Source organism: Pocillopora damicornis, chromosome 8, assembly GCF_964200805.1.
Source record: "Pocillopora damicornis chromosome 8, jaPocDami1.2, whole genome shotgun sequence".
NCBI lineage: Eukaryota > Metazoa > Cnidaria > Anthozoa > Scleractinia > Pocilloporidae > Pocillopora > Pocillopora damicornis.
Genome location: NC_142677.1, coordinates 19,473,012 through 19,492,796, shown reverse-complemented (window position 1 = coordinate 19,492,796; position 19,785 = coordinate 19,473,012). Strand labels below are relative to the sequence as shown.

Here is a 19,785-nt window from a genome sequence, read left to right as displayed (position 1 = left end):
ACAAAACATTCATCTGAAAGCTCTATGAATGGACGAGTAGGAAATCTATTTTAATTAAAAATATTGATCCAGATTCGTAAATTTATCTTTTATTGCGCAAAGCATCATTTTAGTTTTTTTTCAGAAAATCTGTTGAAAGAGTATTAAACGCAGGCACCCATAGGATCGTTTAACCAATTTTTTTTCATTCTTAATTCTACGCTGGTTACAGCACAGAACATAAAGCAAATAGAGTCGAACCTGTATTTACCGGCACCGAAAAAGCGGTCACATTGTATCAGGAGGTCGGTTGCTAAAGTCCCGAATTTGTTTCCCCGAAATCACCGTCATTTGCACCTCTATGAATCGGTCGCAGTCACCCTTTGCTGAGTCCCAACAGCCTGTGTTCCAACGGCCTGTTTGCATCGTCTTCTATCTGTTCTGTACGTTTAAAGCCGGACCACTCAAATTAAATTGATAATAATCTTTCAAGTAATTTTTAATCCATGTTTGTCGCCCAAAATCAAAATAAGTAGTATTTTCGAGCGAGATTCTGTTCATTAAGTAGTCAGTTATGCCATAAAGTGACATCGTTCATCGTTTTTTTATAATGCCCCTAATATGTGGAACCTGCATGTAACGGTCAACCTCTATTAGGAGTCATTACCCGTCAGTGACCTCTAAATACAGGTTCGACCTCATCACAAACTTCTCCTTAGATGAAGTTTGATTAAGGATCTTTTAGTCGAATCACCTTATAGGCATTGCGCAACTTAACCACACCGTCACTCTGAGTGGGTAGCTGGGGTTTAGCAAGTAATTTTAATTCAGTATCATGATTTGACCTGTCCGGTTCAACGGTCATTAATGTCATTAATTTCCCTTCTAAGTTGGTTGAGAAGTTTGTTCAATGAAAGATTATTGCCTTGTTCCTTGGTTTTCAAAGCTCCCGAGAACACGTGGGCCTACCCATATCAGTCAAACAATTATTTCGTGCTAGTTTTGACAGCCCTGATCGTTGTAAATACTTGTTATTCAAATCAATCCAGCCACAGTTAAAACGATTTTACCAGTACACAATAGCTTGCTGATGAAGAGTAGTTAGCGCCAACCTTATCCGTCAGTCCGGCCATTTTGCATCGAGCCCCAAAACAGCGGCGTGGCCGGCGCTGAGGATGTCATAACATGCATTAAGGCGAAAATTGTCAATAGATTCTGAGAAAGATGCCGGTTAAATCCGTGATCTGAACATTGCTAGCGTGCAGCAAAGTGCCTAAACATATACTTTCCAAAACTATCCTAAAGTTAGAGGTTTTAACTTCAGATGAGATTAAATCTAGCTGAGTCTGTTTTGAGAATGCGTTGAACGAGCTAGCAAAAGTACTAACTGAACATCACCGTAATCCAGGCGCACACAACGGGAAAAAATTCGATATTTCGTGTCTTCAAGGAGGGTTCTAAACGTCACCGTTTTGAAAAGGCTTTGTCGAAATATAAAGAATACAGGAGTCCCTCAGGATCCATTGTAAGTTTAATTTCAATAATTTTCTGTGGAAGAGATGGCACTAAACCGGTCCGTAATCACATAAAGATTTACACAGGGAATTAATATCCATGTTTCGTTGCGATTTGTCAAACTTTAGAAAACATCAATAAAGTGAACTTTGCCCTTTACCCCCTAGTTTGGAACAGTAGAAGATAGCACATCTCTTTTTGTTGTGGTCGTATATAACACACTGCGGCAAACAGCTAAAGATTGAATTCACTGCAAATCTAAAATTCAAATGAGCTGAGTAATATTTGTTGTTTAGAGATAGTATAACATTAGCATCTTCGCATTGTTTCCGGAGTACAGCTTAATCGCACTTTCTGGAATATTTTTGTTGCAGTATTTTCGGCACTTATCTGATACACTTCTTTATCGATAGGAAAATATCCCGTACCGTTTTTATGCCAAAATGCATAAACGTATTGCATCCTGTTACACTCTTAAGAAACATATGCATTAGGTACTGTACACAAACCTGACACGTACTTCTACTTTGAGCTTGTACCTTCACAAAAGTGCCTCCATATATCACATTTGCTTTCTTTTGAGCTAGGCCAAATTCTGACAATTTTTTTTCAAGTCAATCGAGTCTTCCTAGTAAACTTTATTTAAAACCTATCGGTGCTCGGCTTAGGAAAAAGAAGGATCTTTGTCGATAACCGTATACATCGTATAAATTCACCAGTGAATTACAATTGGCCTGTTATTGTTTCGCGAAACAGTTCCCGGCTCTACATCTGATGAATTGGATGGAATATGTTTTCCGGTCCCTTATCAGATCTCATATCTTCCATTCTCCTTGCGAGCATCTTCTCTAGATCAAGACTAGGTCTTGAGACTTTAAGTTTCTTTTTCAAACTACCTCGATAAATTTTGTTCCTTTTCCTCCTGGCATCCTTGTCACTTTGATCTTTGACCAAGTCTGGTAGCCGAATGGAATGTTCTTCCGCAGCGTCTAAGTTACCGTCAGGATTCGCTTCCAAAAATTCGGTTTTGCATGAATAGAGCTCTCGCAGTTCGTCGTCACTTGAGCTAGATAAGTCAAATCCTTCGTCGTTATCTCTAAGAGAAATGTAAAACCTATCTTTACAAAGTTTGCTTTCATCTTCCCTTTCCGATGGGTCCTGATTTTGACTTATACCCCGTTTGTTGTTTCGAACTTGAATGATGCGTACCTCACTGACAAGCGGAGGCGATTTCCTGTGAGTTAGACGCGGTAAATTGCGGCTCGCGCCGCGCGGCTTATTCGCTTGGCAAGTGCGTCTTTCAGGTTTGCCTCTTACGGGCGGCCTTTCGCAGATAAACCAAGCTCTATGCTGTTCTGTGAACGCTGCATCTCCAGCGTTGTTGTTTGCAGCAAGCTGCGAACCAGTTTTTTCAGCTCCGTAAACGAAACCCTCTTCGATCCGCTGTCTGCCGAACTTTTCAGTCAGTTTATCGACACGAGTTACATCAGCAACCAGCGCAGCCATGAAAAATCTGCCAGGTCGGTCTGCAGTATTTACTCTTTCATACACACGGTGTGTAGCGATCGCTTCGTCGCATTTCAGGTGGAGAGCGACTCGTTCTTTCAATGCAACTGTGTTGAAAAGACGACTGTCCCGATAGGGAAGCAGTGTGCAAACTTCATGATGTTTTCGTATTGTGGATATGACAATGATAGTATTTGCCATTAATTCAAAAAGAGTGAAGTGATGGACAAAGCGCTTGTTTCTCATTGGACGAGATTATTTCCCCATCTCGTGTTTTAATTACACGCGAAATAATGAACATGAAATTTTAATGGTCAAAATTTTTTATTTTTCTCAGCTAACTCTTAAACCTTTCGAAAACGAACAAGCGGCCTCATATTAAGACTTGGTTTACTTGAGAAATTACAGTGGATTAAAATCACTGAAAATTTTTCCTTTTCATTGGAGATATATGTAATAATATATGACAGTCAGTCATTTTATTAAGACATCCTTTCCGCCGGCTGCCTTAAAATGCCATAAAAGAATAGTAAGGTCGTATTATTTTCTCCGTTTCCTTATTTCAAACGTTGTAATAACATTGAGAACCTCTCTGAAAACGATAACATGATCATGTTGATCGACGTTTGCAAAAAGCCGCTCGCGGAAGGAAATACAAATTGCCTGCATTTACTTTCCTTGTGGCTTAAAAAAAAAAAAAAAAAAAAAAAAAAAAAAGGCGTAGCTGACAATAAGCCACTTGAGGAAAATCCAAGCCCTGGAAAAGCAATGAAAGACGCTTTCTGCGGTTATTTTTTACTACATACGTGGTCATGTCAATTGTGTTTAATTTTTTTCCCGCCATTATTTGACTTGCCTGGCGCCGTTTCATGCTGTTTGAACAGTGTAAAATTGGAGCGCCGCTTGGTTTATTGATAAAGTGGCTATTCACAACCGTAAGATAGATACTTTTGCCATCAAATTTTATCCTACTGTCGCTCGTTCCGAGAGGCCATTACAATTCCTCAAAGGAGAAGAAAGCACTCTCTTCGTTAATCTTCCTTGATGGATATCTTTAATGCCTTGTTCGCTTTGCCGCTAGATGAATCTTCAAGGACTGCCCCGATGTTACAGTTATCACATATCTCTGTTCTTCAAGATCGTGTATAAAATTCCAATCCTCATGGAAGCAATCACTGAAAAAAACCAATATTTTGGAAGTGTTCGAAAATATCCAAATTTGATCCGATAACTTGAGAGACGCTAATGGGTTAAAAGCTTTTAAATAAGTCATAAAACGTTTATTGTAACGACATTCGAAGGAGGGAACTGTTTTGTCAGTGCTTCACTTGAAATGTTATGCCATCATATACCTTTTTAGCTTTCCAAATTGACAAAGAAACTGAATTGCAACGAATGTATTAATGCATTACAGTTGCAACTAAATGCTTTCTGGATGAAGAAAATCAACCGCACTGCTCAGTCAAGACTATCGTTGCCTAAAAGAACAGAAATATTTATAATTTTATTGTTATAACATTTGTGATAGCCGAGTGAATCCACAGAATTAACCGTGAGGGAAATCAGTTTAACACACCAATTTAAGTACAAAAGTGCCTTCGTACTAGCTGTTATCATGTATTGTGAGACTTGAAATCACAAGAGCAATCGAATTTATATATACATACACTGCATGCTGTTGTTTTATATTTCTCTCTTTCGGGTGAATCTTGTTACTGCGATGATCGATTATTTCGGTCTGCCGACATGGATATGGTGTTTATTTTTTCGTGAATTTTCCATTCTCGCGTTTGAAATTCATTCAATTCACTTGAATCACAATTTTTGCTGAAAGTGGTTCAATCTCAGCGTGATTTTAGTATCACTGGCGCGGAAACTCAATATGCTAAGAAATCTTGCATAACAGGTGCAAAAAAACAACTTGATATTTCAAATAACGACGTGAACTGAATTTCAAGAAAAGATGTTACCCACTGATCCTTCGGCGTTCGCGAAACATGAGTTGAGACTTATTTTTTCAGTTTCCGGTTTTTTTTTCTTTTAACGCATTTGACATTCTAGCTCGGAGCGAACTTCAATGGTTGGATCGTTCATGTGTCTCGCGAACGATTATGAAACTTCTTTGATTTGACAAACGCGCTTTAGACCGATGTCGTTAATCGTGAAGGTTGTCAACGAGTAATTATTTAAGGACTCGTTTGTATTGTGAGAAAGGAGCACGATTTTGACGCCCACGTCAGTGGAATCAACAATAAAAATTGCGCAGTTACCTAACCCTTTAAGTTTTACTTTTAAAAAAAAATTAAAACCACAATAACTGACCCGATCTAGACATGCCTGACACTGAAAGAAAGTCAATCTACTCTTATGTCAAGAAATTTAAAATGCCCTTGCAGCTATATTCTTTCGGTGTGTATGCCCCAACTTCGAGGCCTTTAGGGTATTCTATAAATATGAAACAGAACGATAAGATCACGAGAGCCACACCTAGCTACCTATTAGATACATACAGATCAATACATAAATGATATCTTTAACTGCCCGGAACTCAGGAAACTTGATAAAGTCTGAGAGAGACAGACATCTATTTGTACAATCAACAGCCGTCACCAGTAACCATATTTAAGCCTGTAGAAATGCATATATATGCCTCTACAATCAGAATGGAAGAACAAGCTTTGGAAGTATTTAATTTTCGCCCAGTTACGGGTTCGCAGAGTAATAAGATTCTACGTTACACGGATGCGCTGAAGTGATCAAATATTGCGCTCTTTTCATTTGAATGGCGCCACTCTGCCGGTCACTTGTAGCACTGTTTATTTTCTTTTGTCTTATTTTTAATTACTGAAGGGGGATGAGAAATCTAATTCAACCACGGAAGACAAGCGATGATAAAGGGCTCTGAGAATTTCTTACAGCGCCTAAAGGAAAAAATATATATATAGATCTGTACGTGTTTTTATGTATGCCTCGTCCAGTTTCCCCTTAAGTCTCTACCGAAAACAGAATCCACTACTCACACTCTTTTCCAAGTTCGAAGAACATTTGCCACTTTTTCACCTATTGCTTCATTACGGCTGTAAGTTTCAGGAATGAATACTGATTTTCCCCTGCATTTTCCAATAACCTAAGTACAGGAAATATAGAATTTCTAAACTCTTAAATTCTTGTATTGACTCAACAATGGGGAAATAATTCGAAGGAGTCTGCTAATGCCAATTTACATGTATGAATTGAATTAACCATTTCAGAGATGGAGGAAAAATAATTTAATACTACCCATGGTACCTCTTATTTTCAGAGGAAATTCTGTATGGAAAAAAAAAGCAAAAAGAACAAAAGCCAAAATAACACTTAAACACAGCAACGTCGAACAGGTGAGCTTGCCCCGACTTCTTCATTGGTTGATGAGATCCATAGTCGTGACACGTTTAAGCTAACTGAGGTGGTTAACTGAAGATACAGGTTCTGTAATTTGCTGCTGTGTGCCGTACTTCCAGAGGGCAAGGAAAAGTAGATTCAATGATTATGATTCTAGTGATACAAATACCAATACCTTTAACAAAAATAAAATTAATAATAATAATAATAAAATAATAATAATAATAATAATAATAATAATAATAATAATAATAATAATAATAATGATAACAATAGTGCTCCGGTCATCAGGAACTCTTTCCTGTTTTCATAAGCAAGAATCTTATTAGGTCTAAATATTTTTAACTATTTGGGTTTTAGTATAGTTTTAATAATTAAGGTTAAGTCCTTATCACGGAGTTGGCTACGGCTCGCGTGGCCCAACTATAGTGCTAAGGATTTGGGCATCCAGAAGTGTTATACTCTCATAATAATAACACTAGTAATGATAACAATAATAATTATTATTATAATGATAATAATAATAATTATAACGATAATAATAATAATAATAATAATAATAATAATAAAAGTAATAAATAAAAGTAGGACAGAGTGGGGTTAAATATGGTTTGTAAACGCATAATTAATAGAATCTGAAGACCACGAGACCAGAGTCCGACTTGTAAATTACGAGTATGATTATTCAAGAGATCCTAAACTGAGAGAACTTATTCCTGTGCCTAAGATAATTTTTTAAAGTCTATTTTAAATTTTGCGCCACCTTGGAAATTATTCTTATCAATACCTTCCATGATAACGCGGTTAACGATCTCGATATCATCTGTCTTCGCGGTTTCCGGTGTTCAAGTTTTAACTTAGTTTTTCTGAACTGTAACCACTCATTATTGAAACAAATTTATAAATGTTTACGGGCACACAAATGTATAAATCAACTAAAAAATCATGCTCTACTGTAGTTTTAACATTAATTTTTATAGTAAAATCAGTTTCTAAAAATTTATTGATTCGAATAATAATTATGATAATAATGATAATGGTATGAGGCGCTTCTTTATTGCGACCAAACTATATTCATATAATTTTGGCTCACCAGCTTATTCTTAATTTCCACCCTACACGATATCTTTAGATATTTTACGCGGCTTAGAAATTGCTTTTGAAAAGAGTGAAACCTCGCAAAATTTGTTTTTTCAAGTAAACATGAATCAAATAGGGAAGAAGGATAGATTGAACCAAAACAAAACGAGACCGATAAAAGATAAAGAAGATGAATGACTTGAGAGCCCCGGTCTGAATTATTGCAAAGCCGGTTAAGCCTGGACTTAATACAATCAAATGCACATGTGGTGAATTAAAACATCAATATTCACATTCTGTGTAGTGTTCTCAATACCTTTCCCAAGGTGCTGACAAGGAGAATTTGTTCAACAATCTAGTGCCTCTTTAGTTCGTGATCATTTCCTTATTTCTGTGACGTTCAGGGTGATTTGCAAGGGAGTAATAAGATTCCAGTCACGCGCACTCTCAGGGGTCAAAGATATAGGTTTTTTGAACAGAGAAGTGAATATTTTTAATCACGTCTCGTTCTCATTTCCAAACAATGATAAATAGAGAATAATACATGGGCGCGCGTAGGTATGAAATTTCTCTTCGAGTGTTTAAGTAAAAGACGAATTTATAAAAACATATTAACGTTCAAAAATTGGGGAGAATATTTTTCCATTAATCTGCTTTGTCCTACCTGACATTCTATTCAAGGACTTGAGAGAATAAGGAAAAATCTATCATGAGAATCCGAGAATTTCGTTTTCAGCTTGACTGGCAAATTAACAACGTAATTTCCAGATGAGTAGGCTTCCGGACCAAGGCTAAAAACGTTGCTATTGAGCAATTTGGATTTAAGATGATACGTCGTTCTATCATACTTTGTGATACCTACTAGGGTCTACTCGCCCTCCGACCGTCTCTACCATGTTCATTTCAAAGTGCGAGAAGTTTTGTTACCGAGTGCGACAGCTTACTTTATTACAAAGTGCGATGGTCTGTTATTACAAAGTGCGACGATTTTATTCCAAAGTTCGACAGGTATTAAAAAGCTTAAGTACGACGATTATTACAAAGTGCAACAGAACATACGTCAGTTGATCAGGGTAGCATTTCCTGCTCACGTTAAGTGGACTATTGGACTGGATAATTAATCTCACTGATCATCAGCTATTATATTACTATATTGATTTATCACCTTTATATCCACTTCTATATTCTGTCTGAATAGTGAATGCAATAATGAATAGGAAAGTATGATGCAATGACACAAGTTCTGAAGAATAAATTTACAAGGTAGCCTGAAGAGGCTAAGTAAGTACATACTCTAAGAATGAGATCGTCAAGTCCTAGTCCAGTCTCTAGTTAAAACGAGACTTTCTCATAAGAAAATAGTGTCTATTTGAAGCAAGAACAGACTGATATGAGTAGACTGCGGTCACCAACCTTGGCAAAACGTTCTGGTGTATCTTTGCCTGAGAAGAGACTTCAAGCTTCTCTCGGCGCAATTACAAAAACATTTTAAGAATTTCGGGTACTAAATTTGGGAGAAATCGTATTCTACAGATTTCAACACCTCGATAACAAAAGATACACGCTTCTATCTATTTGAGTTGTTACTTTATCTCATTATCACAACAATTGAAGTGAAATGATTGTTTTTAAATTTTGCATGGTTTGGTAAAACGAGGTGCTTGATAAATTCACGTTCAAATTGCAAATACTGTCGTTTTGCGTATTTCCTGACATGAAAATGCTTATGACATCACAAACAAAGCTCAGACAAGGATTTTGATTGGCGTATAAATGTTTAAGACACGATCTGTTCTTCATCGGAAATAAAGGTCTCGACACGTGATTTCGCGATTATAAAGCCACACATCCTCTTCACCTCGGCAGGTATTGCTGTCGATGTCACGAACGAAGTAGCTGAGATGAGAAAATCGAAGAAAGACAGTAAAGTTGCAGACGAAAACGAGAGCTCAAGGAAGCCGAAGGGACGCCGGGAGAGGTTTTGTAACCCTTTTAAGACTTCGAAGGATGAGGAATATCCAGATGGCAAATACGATCTACCTCTGGTCGATTATCAACCCGTGGCAAACCCCGATAGGACCTTTGTGTACGATGATGGCGCTCTGGAAGTCAGCGACACTGGGGTAACCTCTGTGTCACCTCGTGCTCTGAAGATTTTTGAAGCGATTCGTGAAGATGAAGTGGAACTGGTCCTGGAAGAGCTCAGTAACCTGCAAGACACTCACGAGATCGACAAGAAAGATGGCCATGGCTTCGCCCTTATTCATGTTGCAGCACGATACAATTTTAACAGAATCGTCCACACTCTGTTAGATTATGGGGCAGATATAAACATTGGTACCAGTCAGTTTAAGTGGACGCCTCTACACTTAGCCGCCAGGTGTGTTCAAATTGAAATGAAATCCGCAACAGTTAAACTTACGTGCTTTGAATTTAACATTCGTTTTCTTTACATGTCACCCGTTGAACATTTACATACGATCACGAAAAAAATCAAAACTCGTTTCTCTCCTCTGTACTTTGGTCAACATAAAAGATCAAATCGCTGATTTTAGAGATTTAGCACGGGGATGTTTTTTCCTCCACAAGCAAACTGTTATATTTCGCTCTAAACGTCGCATCTTTCTGTTTTGAAATATTATTGTTTTGATCTGCTTTGTTTGGTAACGCCATCTTCATATGGCTCACTTTAGGTTTAGTATTTCATGTTATCATGTACTTGTTTTTAAATTTGTATTTCCGTTGAGCTCCGACAGGATAATGTGGGAAGAGTGATCCTTTGGCCAAAGTGTTGATAAAAAAAATACTGTATTGTGTGCTTTGTTAAAATTTCTTGACGATTAAAAAATTTTGACAGATTATGTAAATTTACTGGATATTGGATGTGGTTTTGGTTGTGATTAGCATAATGCTGTAACTGAAATAGGCTTAGTGGAAACTATGAACATTTATATGGTCGCTTCAGTTTATAAGGGTCAAACTATGGATATTTCAGAACTGAATCCGTCATACTTTTAAAATATGTTTTTCCTTTCTTTATTTCTCTGGTTTTATTGCCTTGGCCTGAATAATTTTTACGCCTAAGGAATTTTTCGACTGTTCAATAATCTAACCGTTGCTTTTTAAGTTCGCCATTTACAGTCATATAAATTGTCGCTATGCTTGCCGTTCTTCTTGGTATTGGTAATTTTTTCCCACCGATTGTTAGCTTAAGCAAATAATTATTGCAAAGTTAATCCCATCCAAACACAACAGTCAAAAGAAACATCTAAAAATGTCGAAATTGTTTCTTTGACTTTGATAAGTTTGCTCTGATTATAAAGTCATAAAATTAAAGGTGTCACATCTTTAAGACTTTGGAAAATCGTCAAATCCCAGTTGGCTGTGAAATGTTCAGGCAATAAGTATCTAGAAGTGTATTATACTTGTAAATTACATATATGTATTATTATACTTCTTACTGTACTTTCACTTTTATGGCACTTATCACACAGGTTCAATGGTCTCTCCACTGTAAACGTTCTTTTGCAACGAGGAGCAGACCCATCCATTAAAGGTATCAAAGGAAGCACCCCACTGCACTTCGCAGCGCTCCGAGGAAACGAAGAGATCGTAAAAGCTCTTCTGGAGCATCCTTCAGTAAAGATTGACGAAAAAGATGGCTCAGGACAAACTGCTTTGCACCTAGCTTGCGGCGAAGGACATAGCAAAGTTTCCCAAGTTCTCATGAATTATGGAGCAGACATTAGGGCAGTTTCGGCGGACCGGTCGACACCCCTCCATAATGCTATTGTACATGGATATTCGCAGATCGCAAGGCTTGTATTTAGGCGAGGTAGGGAGATATGTCTTACAATAGTAATACTAATCATAATTATGGTAATAATGATGATAATGATAATGGAGATGATCTCGTTTTTACTAGCCTCAGACAACGATGTTGACACTAACACAAAGGAAATGGTGGACAATGAAGATCTGCAGAATAACACAGTTCTACATTTGGCGGCGTGGAATAATGATGTGATAACCGCTGAACTTTGTCTTGAAAATGGCGCTAACGTCAACTCGAAGAAATGTGACGAAGCTAGTGCACTACATTTGGCTGCAATCCGAGGGAACCTAGAGGTGGCTGAGTTGCTGATATCTCGAGGGGCTTTTGTTAACGTTAAAGACGGAGACTCCAAAACCCCTCTTCACAGGTATGTCCTTGAGAATTACTTGCTTCTCCACATTGTGTTTGCTGTTAGGGCAAGACTTTCCTCGAGCCTAACATTTGGTTCCACAAATGGAGCTGTTTTAAAGTAAAATGCTTGTTATGAATATTTGTTTCTTGAAGAAAGTAGAGAACTGAGTTATTGAAATTTAAGACTTGCTTGCTGCAGTGAGCTGTTAGTCAGTGGGAAGCACTATGTGGATGAGGCTGTGGTGGTGCTACCGAAACAGTCATTCAGTGGGAGTCACAGTAAGCTGACGAGTTTTAAAGGCAACCATTCAGTTACGTAGGTAACATCATGTCATTAGTCGGACGGATCGTCAGCCAGACAGTTGTAGGCATCAAGCTCGATAACTTAAGTTTGTTTCCTGCTAAATTTTGATGACCAATCCATGGCAAATTTACTATTGCTCTGCAGGGCGGCTATGTTCAACCAAACCAAATTTATTGAACTTCTTTTGGCGAAAGATGCCAAGCTAAATGCACGTGATGGCGAAGGCCGCTCGCCATTCCTGAATGCAGTTGCCGCCGGTCACGTTGAAGCAGCCAGGGCTCTCCTCCAACATGGAGCTGACATCTCTGCAACTGATTTGCTCATGAAGACTTGTGTTCACCTCGCGGTAGAGAATGAACGGCTCAAGATGCTTGCTATGCTTTTAGAGACTCGCGCGGGTACTAACAATTTGTCCAAAGCAGATCTGTGGGATAGGGTCCCTTTACACAGTGCTGCCATTACAAAAGACATAAAGGTAAAGAGAACTGCGGTGTAAATGGTTCATGAATAGTCGCAAAGTAGTCTTCTTTCTGTATACACAGTTAATGTCTCTGCTACAGGTATTTATCAAAACAATAATCACGGCCGAATTAAATATTGTATATACAAACTCGATCGCCAACCAAGCTCCAAATATACATTATCCCTTTGTTAACCATTCTCCGCTTTCGACATGGCTGATCCTAGCTGCTGGTAAAATGTTTGCCACATATGAGCCGAGTATTTGGCATAGCTCGTGGCGAGTTTCCAGTGACGCATAGATAAGTGAAATAACCATAACATTGTAGGCTCGGAGATTCCAATCCTTATTGAGACCCACACCTTTCTTTTCATTCCTTTAAAAGTAATCTATATTATGTGTTACGTTTAAAGTAAAAGCCCGATGAAATAACTTCTTGATAATGTGTCTATCGTACAGATTCTAGAGCTGATATTATCCAAACAAAAGCAAATGTCCTACCGAGATGTGAATCAGAAAACCCCTGTCCATCTCGCCGCAGAATCGTCCTCATCTAAACACGTTGACATGTTAGTGAAGCGGATGTGTGGCGTTAACGATCGAGACGACCTTGGGCGAACCCCCCTTCATTGTGCGGCCAGGAAAGGACAGCGGTAACAAAATAATAGATTATTTTTACATCACATTCGGTGTTAAGCGACGTACGGAATTAAAAACTTTACGAAAAAGATTTCGTTCAATGTAAGCTATTACAACAGCTACCAGGTGATCAATGTAGTCTTACTGATCTCTAATTATCGAAATATGAAAAATCATTCCTACGACATTCTATTTCCATTGGCAATCTGTTTTCTGTGAGTTCTTATTTAGTAATTCCCGATTCTTAAGTTTCTGATAGAGCCACCTTCCATTGCCTCTTTCGACTACAGTTTTTTTTTGTTGACATTAAAACGGAGGATTACGTGAGCTTGGATCGCGTAGGATAAGACATGAAAAAAACTACCTATAAATGGAGAGAAACGTAGAAACCCAGTAGATTTTTTTCAATCTCAAGGGTGCAGTCTAATAACAGTTCAACGGTCTAGTGCTAAATTTACTGTAAGTGACTTTTAACTTCGAGTTACGAATCTTTAGGGGCCTTTGTGAGTGTAACCACCAATGAAATAATGCTTTTTGTGTTTTGCTCATTGCCATGTAATTGATTCCATCTTCATAGGAAAGCTTGTACAGTACTCTTGAGTATGGGAGCTGAAATTAACTGTAGAGACAACAATTTCCAAACTCCGTTGATGTTGTCAGTGAAGGGAAACCACGCCAAATGTGCCGAGCTTTTGCTTGACCACAAAGCTTCTGCTGACCTTTGGGACAACGATGGTGACTCTGCATTACACATGGCATGCGGGCAGGGGCGTGGAGCTATCGTGGAACTTCTTCTGGACCGCGGAGCAAGCGTAGTGCTATTAAATAATAGAGATCATGCATGTTTGGAAACGGCAGCTAAAGCGGGCTCCTGCGAGGTCGCCATGGTATTTGTGAAGCACAAAAGGTCAGTTTTTTGTCGTTGTAGTGCTTAAAGAAACCATAGATGTGGTGAATTATCAAATAATGCTTTTTTCCGATACACCAATTCCAAATGAGTAACCGGTTACAGAGGTTACAGAGGAACCCCAAAAGACAACCGAATCTCCTTAAATATAACGATTTTTAAATTTTCACCCAAAATATTTGTGTAGTATGGTGCAACAATATTTTTCTGGTTTCCTGACGCTTAACTCTTCTATTTAATTGTTTGCTGTTTATCCTTTTAAGGTGGACAGAATTGGAAAATTACAAAACATCAACAGGCCAAGATGCCATGTCACTCCTTGTTGAGAATTTTCCAGATGCAGCTGAAGTTTTGCTCAATCATTGCGTGCATCACTCTCCGCGCCTCAACGTTTCCGATCCAGACTTTGCGGTTACGTATAACTTTAAGTATCTGGATCCTGGCCCAGACGTTCAAGATTGCCGTAGAAGATCCAGATTTTCAGCTCTTGAAGCCATGATCAAGCACAATCGGCAGAGGCTCCTTCTTCATCCACTCACGCTGAAGTTCAACCAAAGGAAGTGGAGCACATTAGGAAGATATGTGTTCATCTCCGATTTTTTCACGTACCTCTTATTGATGATACTCATCACTGCATTTATAGTTGTTCAAAGGGAGGGCCAGAATTTCAGACCAGTGAACAGAAAAACCCCAAGGCCAAGGCAACTTAATAACGCGATGGAAGATGATGAAGACGACTACAAGCCTAAACCCTCCGATATTTATCCGACGAAAACGCCTTTTACGCAAGCTGCACCAGTCATAATTATGATATTATCCTTATTCCATATCATTAAAGAATTTTTCCAGATTTATGTTCAACGCTGGAATTACTTTAAGGACGCGTCCAATTACCTTGACTGGATTCTATATTTCTCTGCTGCAATTTTTATGGTTCCCTATCTAACTACTGGAGAAAACCTTGACGACTGGTTTGCAAGCATTTCTGATCCACGCTTACTCTGGACAACTGGAATTTTCGCAATCTTCGTGTGCTACATGAACATGATGCTCTTTCTCAGGAGGTATCGTTTATTTGGCACTTACATCTCAATGTACATTGAAGTGACTAAGACGGTTTTCCAGGTGTTGCTGGTTTTTATTTTTCTCCTCTTTGGGTTTGCCCTGGTGTTCCACATCCTCTTCAAAGAGCAGGTAGGGTGCATCACATTTTTATCTTCTTAAGCAAATTACTGACGTATTTTTCGCAAGCCATGCAATAGTAGCGTGCGAGTGGTTGATAGTCATTGTTAAAAAAGCGCTCAAGAATAGTCAGATATCACATTATTGGATTGAACTATGATGGTAAAGGAAGAAAATTTACGGTCGTTGTTGCTGTAAAATACCATCAAAATTTGCTGCCTCAACAAAAAAAAACATAAACAGTAAACATGTCTCGCATCTTATTGCAGACTGGATTTCACACCGTGCAACACTCTTTACTGCGTGTAATGGTTATGATGATTGGGGAGCTGGACTTTGGTTCAATCTTCATTGATTCAATCGGTGAATACAGGAACGATAACAAAGAGCGGCCGTTAAATCCATTTCCACAAGTTGGGTTCTTCTTCATCTTCCTATGTTTGATTTTACTGGCCATTGCACTCATGAATCTCTTGGTAAGAAAACTTGATTCAATAAGTTTTCGATTACACAACAGAATGTCTTTTTGATCTGCAACCTTACCAATATTTGTAAAATCGATGTTTTTTTTGTTGTCATATGTGCATTTGTGTGGTTGTGGCACTGATTCAAGAGCTTATTTCGTTTGGGTGCCAAATGAAAAGAAAGATAATGAAATTGGCCAATCACAGACAAGGAAAAAAAATCCAGTTGTACTTGAGGTAAAAGCCCGCAAACTGGCTAAAGCGCGGAGTTCTGAGCTTTTCTTTTGTTTTAGGTCGGTTTGGCTGTTGGGGATACTGAGCAAATGAAGAAGTTTGCAACAGTGAGAAGATTGGCCATGCAAATTGAGTATCAAATTGCAATAGAAGAAGCCTATCCTTCCTTCATCATCCGTAGAGTCTACCAGATGGTTTACGTCGAAAAACCAAACAAACACTCGAGACGCAAAAGGTATGAAAGTAGACTAAATTATCACTTCAGTCAATTTTTTTAAACACATGAGTATGATAAAGTTCATTCCGTGACATAGACGACGTCACCAGGTAATATAAATTAAAAGTTGGACTCCGCATTATGTTTAAATGGAATGTACAAGGGTAGCATTAGGCAACAGCGAAGTGTACGAAATGCGGCGAAGTGCTGCGGTCGAGCAGCGGTTGACCAGCATCTCAATCTGGAAGAAAAGTAATACAGTCTAACCTGTATTAAGCGTTCACCCATGGGATTGGCAGGGTGACTGTTAACACAGGTTGAACGTTGCAGACACGTTTTTTTGTTTTTTTTTTGTTTTTTGTTTTTTTTTAATCGCGATCGTTCAGTAGAGCGTTGAGGAGGACGACACAATAATGAGCAAAGTTGCCAAAGGCAAAGGAAAAACCCGCGGCGAAAATGGAAAAACCGGAAAATGTGCTGAGGAGCAAGACAACAAATCGACCGACAGCTTTCAAAATTACATTCGAGGCGATTGTTCATGTTTTTGTAGCAAGGCATGCAGAAAGAAAAGGAAACCTCGTTTTTAACATTATGTGTGGCAAATTTTGTTTTGATGGCGACTTCTTTGTTCGAAATTTGGACGCCAGCGTGGAGCTCAGCCACTGCCAATCGCTTTCACGAAGGATTTTTTTCTTTTCTTGCCAGAATGGTACTCTTTCTCTCTTCGTTGGGCCTGTATTTTTTTCTTTTTCACTAAGGACTTTCTTCCGCTTTTGATTTTTCCATGAGCAAAGATTCTGTAAGCAAAGAGCTTCCACGTGTGAATTTTGCGAAGTGCGCGATGTAAACAAAATATGGGAATAGCATTGAAATCGAGCCTCAACATGGGATTCGCCCAGGTCCGAGATTATGACACCTTCTTGATTTATGAACTTTTATTAGAGAATACGTGTTTCTAAATAACTCAGTTGCTTTAAAGATTTCAGGAAAAAAATTATGGAAACGGTAGGTTGAATATTTGAATTCGGTTTAGTCAAATAAAACAAAAATCGATATTTTCGGCCTCTCAAGGTGGGAAGTGACCTTAATACAGGTATATATGGTTATATGAATGATTATCCAAATTGTTCTGAGGACATTTGAACTCAAAGTACTAACATTGATTCCGGGAGATAAATATGTCATAAATTTGACTTGAGAGATTATTCGTAGTTGTATTTGAGTGGTTCCGCCTTGAGTGACCGCTTAATACAGGTGGAAGACAATACAAACAGGCCATGGGGGCTCAGTCAAGGGTGATAAATACGATAAATTTAATCTTTGCTCGTTTTCGATTCTTTACAGAGTAATAGACTGGTTATATGCATGGATTGATGAAGCCACTCCAGAGCCAGTTGATGATGAAGACAGCAAGCCAAATGAACTTGCCGTGCTACACGGAGAGATGACGAAGAACAAGAAAAGGATCAAGACGATGATGGAAATGCTAGAAGCACAAAACAATTTGCTTAGAAGTCTAGCACACAGAATAGACCCCAGCTTTGAGCTACCGCAAGGGAATGAGGAGGCTAGGGAAGGACGTCGCGTGGATGGTGTGGATGGTCCAGATGGCAAACATGGCCCATCACGTGAAGGGGGAACAGAAAGCGAACTACCGACGGATGACACAAGCGCAGAATTCACCAGGGAAGACAAGGCATCAAATTCTCTCTTCGAGGGTGGCTTGTAATTCTCGCTTGGTTCAACGCACTCACTGGAGGCAGTTAAAAGCATCAAATGATCACCCAACAACGTGCTAGAAACGGACGGATTAAATAAAAATGGGACTTGTACCAACAACAACCCTCGCCCGAGAACTTTTTGATGTGACAAGAAAAGCGGTAGGAGTAGTTCCTTTTCAGTGAAAACATCTCTCATTTCAAAGCTTTTGCCAAATGTATTGCTAAAGTGCATCTGTGGTTCCATTTACTGAAACAATCCGATAAAAGCGGTAATGTGTGGACTAGCTGATGGCCTGACACTTATTTCTCCTTTACCTTTGCTTAAAACGATAAGTGTTAGACAGGAATGTATTTAAACGGGAGAATACACTCAGGGAGACTTCGTTCCCGTTCATCAACAGAACGACTTTCTGCCGTTACGTGTTTAAATGTTTAGTATAATTTGAATATTTTGTTAGTCATTTTGTAATAATACGTGTAGATTGCGTACAGAGTTGTTACCCATGATTAGCGGTAGATACCCAATGCATATAAATGGTCTCGTAGAAAACCTCGATGAAATCGTGTGAGAATCAGTTAAAGCGTTTTCATATTATGGTTTAGAACGAGTGAACACTTGAACAGCACCGATAGTAACGTTGTTATATTAGAGATGTAACATCCGTTCATTTGTAGTTGAACCAGATAATTATTCTTTGGCCGACCAACCGAACATTTCACCATTCTCAAATACATTATAATTTTTTCCATTATTAATCAAAACTATAACAAAAGTTTCGAACGTGATTGGTTATCACCAGCCCGATTTGAACACTGATAGGACAGTGTACGCGTCATGCTTGTAATTGGACAATGAATGATTAACTGTTTTCTTTCTTGCTGGTTAGAATTAGTAAGATTTCTTTCCGAAAACAAATCCGTATGGATTCAAGATCATATCTAGAGAAATATTTTGAGACCTAACGACATAACGACCTAACAAGAATTTCAGCTTCTCTCTGTGAGCATGTGACAGACTTTTACCAGATGGTCGAGGAATTCTACACTTCAAGTCATCAACTTTTCAGTTGTTCTGTCGTGAACTGTTCGTTTTATTTTGCCAATGGAAAATCTATTTCAATCTTTGCGTGGCACAGGGTACGTTATGTTCTTGAATACCAATCAATTAAACGTCTGCAAAATTGTAACGGTCCAATGCTTTTGGCAGCGATTCTTTTATTGAAACAGCTACAATATTATCCTTTGTTTATTCGCACAAAGGAACCAACAAAGCAGGGTACATTAGAGAGTCATAATGGGGTAATGGCTTTTACGGCTGGCTTAAATAAAAGGTTGGCCATTTTTACGCCGAAGGTTAATTTCCGTGACGGTTGACAGAATATTCTTTGCAGCCAACTTTTTTTTACGTATAACGGTTAAAATTTGTCAATTTGTACGCCTAACGGCTGATGTTTTTTGTTCTTTTATGGCTAACGGTTAACCCAGACCCCCGTATTGCCTCTACACTACACGATAACGGGAAAAAGTTCAGGATATTAATGTACCATCAAATTTTGAGTTACCTTCCCTTTTTCAACAAAACCAAACATTACCCAAAATGGCCTCGGCGGAATCCCTTGTCCTGTACCATTTAACTGTACCTCTCCTGAGCAAAGTCAAGCTATATTCCTATGAGTGTAACTCATTTATCAAAATCTTTGACGAAGAATGAATGATAAGTAAATGCACTCGTGATTCATATGGCAAAACCATTTTCAAGTTGATGTTGATCAGAGATGCAGATTATAACGAAAATGAAAAAAAAAATGTAAACATGAATAAGTAAAAAATACAATTTGTGCAAACTCTTACTAACAAAATATAGTGTAACTTGTGAAACTGTGATCCGATTCAAATCTAAAAACTCTCAGTTCAAAAGTGTTTGAGGTAAAATTTCCACACTACATTATGCATACAGTTCTTGGATAGAGAAAACAATGACATTTTACCGTGTTTTAAACAACTTTACGG

General features: G+C 38.4%; 2 protein-coding genes and 1 long non-coding RNA gene across 5 annotated transcripts; 1 reads left to right on the top strand and 2 right to left on the bottom strand.

Moving 5' to 3' along the window:
• Positions 1-1,494: 1,494 nt before the first annotated feature.
• LOC113671809 (uncharacterized) lies at positions 1,495-3,223 on the bottom strand. The gene has a single exon (XM_027188063.2). It carries the CDS (start codon positions 3,199-3,201, stop codon positions 2,260-2,262), a length of 942 nt encoding a protein of 313 aa, XP_027043864.2. The 5' UTR covers positions 3,202-3,223; the 3' UTR covers positions 1,495-2,259.
• An 813-nt stretch (positions 3,224-4,036) lies between these two features.
• LOC149041738 (uncharacterized) lies at positions 4,037-8,405 on the bottom strand. Of its 3 annotated transcripts, none has more exons than XR_016179348.1 (3): positions 8,324-8,405; positions 6,021-6,127; positions 4,037-4,175 (listed from the first exon to the last, which is right to left on the bottom strand). It is a non-coding gene; the product is annotated as an uncharacterized LOC149041738 (long non-coding RNA). The 3 variants fall into 3 exon arrangements; XR_016179347.1 differs by lacking the exon at positions 8,324-8,405 and adding an exon at positions 8,126-8,261; XR_016179346.1 differs by lacking the exon at positions 8,324-8,405 and adding an exon at positions 7,778-7,866.
• Positions 8,406-8,433: 28 nt separating this feature from the next.
• On the top strand, positions 8,434-18,962 carry LOC149041737 (uncharacterized). The gene is made up of 10 exons (XM_089180975.1): positions 8,434-9,841; positions 10,956-11,296; positions 11,387-11,663; positions 12,096-12,426; positions 12,871-13,064; positions 13,628-13,957; positions 14,221-15,151; positions 15,409-15,615; positions 15,897-16,072; positions 17,399-18,962. Exons 1-10 carry the CDS (start codon positions 9,363-9,365, stop codon positions 17,781-17,783), a joined length of 3,651 nt encoding a protein of 1,216 aa, XP_089037101.1. The 5' UTR covers positions 8,434-9,362; the 3' UTR covers positions 17,784-18,962.
• Positions 18,963-19,785: the final 823 nt, after the last annotated feature.

Bases quoted from the DNA above. Each gene is read 5' to 3' on its own strand.
- LOC113671809 (XM_027188063.2), bottom strand. From the start codon at position 3,201: ATGGCAAATACTATCATTGTCATATCCACAATACGAAAACATCATGAA.
- LOC149041737 (XM_089180975.1), top strand. From the start codon at position 9,363: ATGAGAAAATCGAAGAAAGACAGTAAAGTTGCAGACGAAAACGAGAGC. The intron at 9,842-10,955 runs GTGTGTTCAAAT...CTTATCACACAG, and splicing joins CCTCTACACTTAGCCGCCAG to GTTCAATGGTCTCTCCACTG. The intron at 12,427-12,870 runs GTAAAGAGAACT...TCTATCGTACAG, and splicing joins CCATTACAAAAGACATAAAG to ATTCTAGAGCTGATATTATC.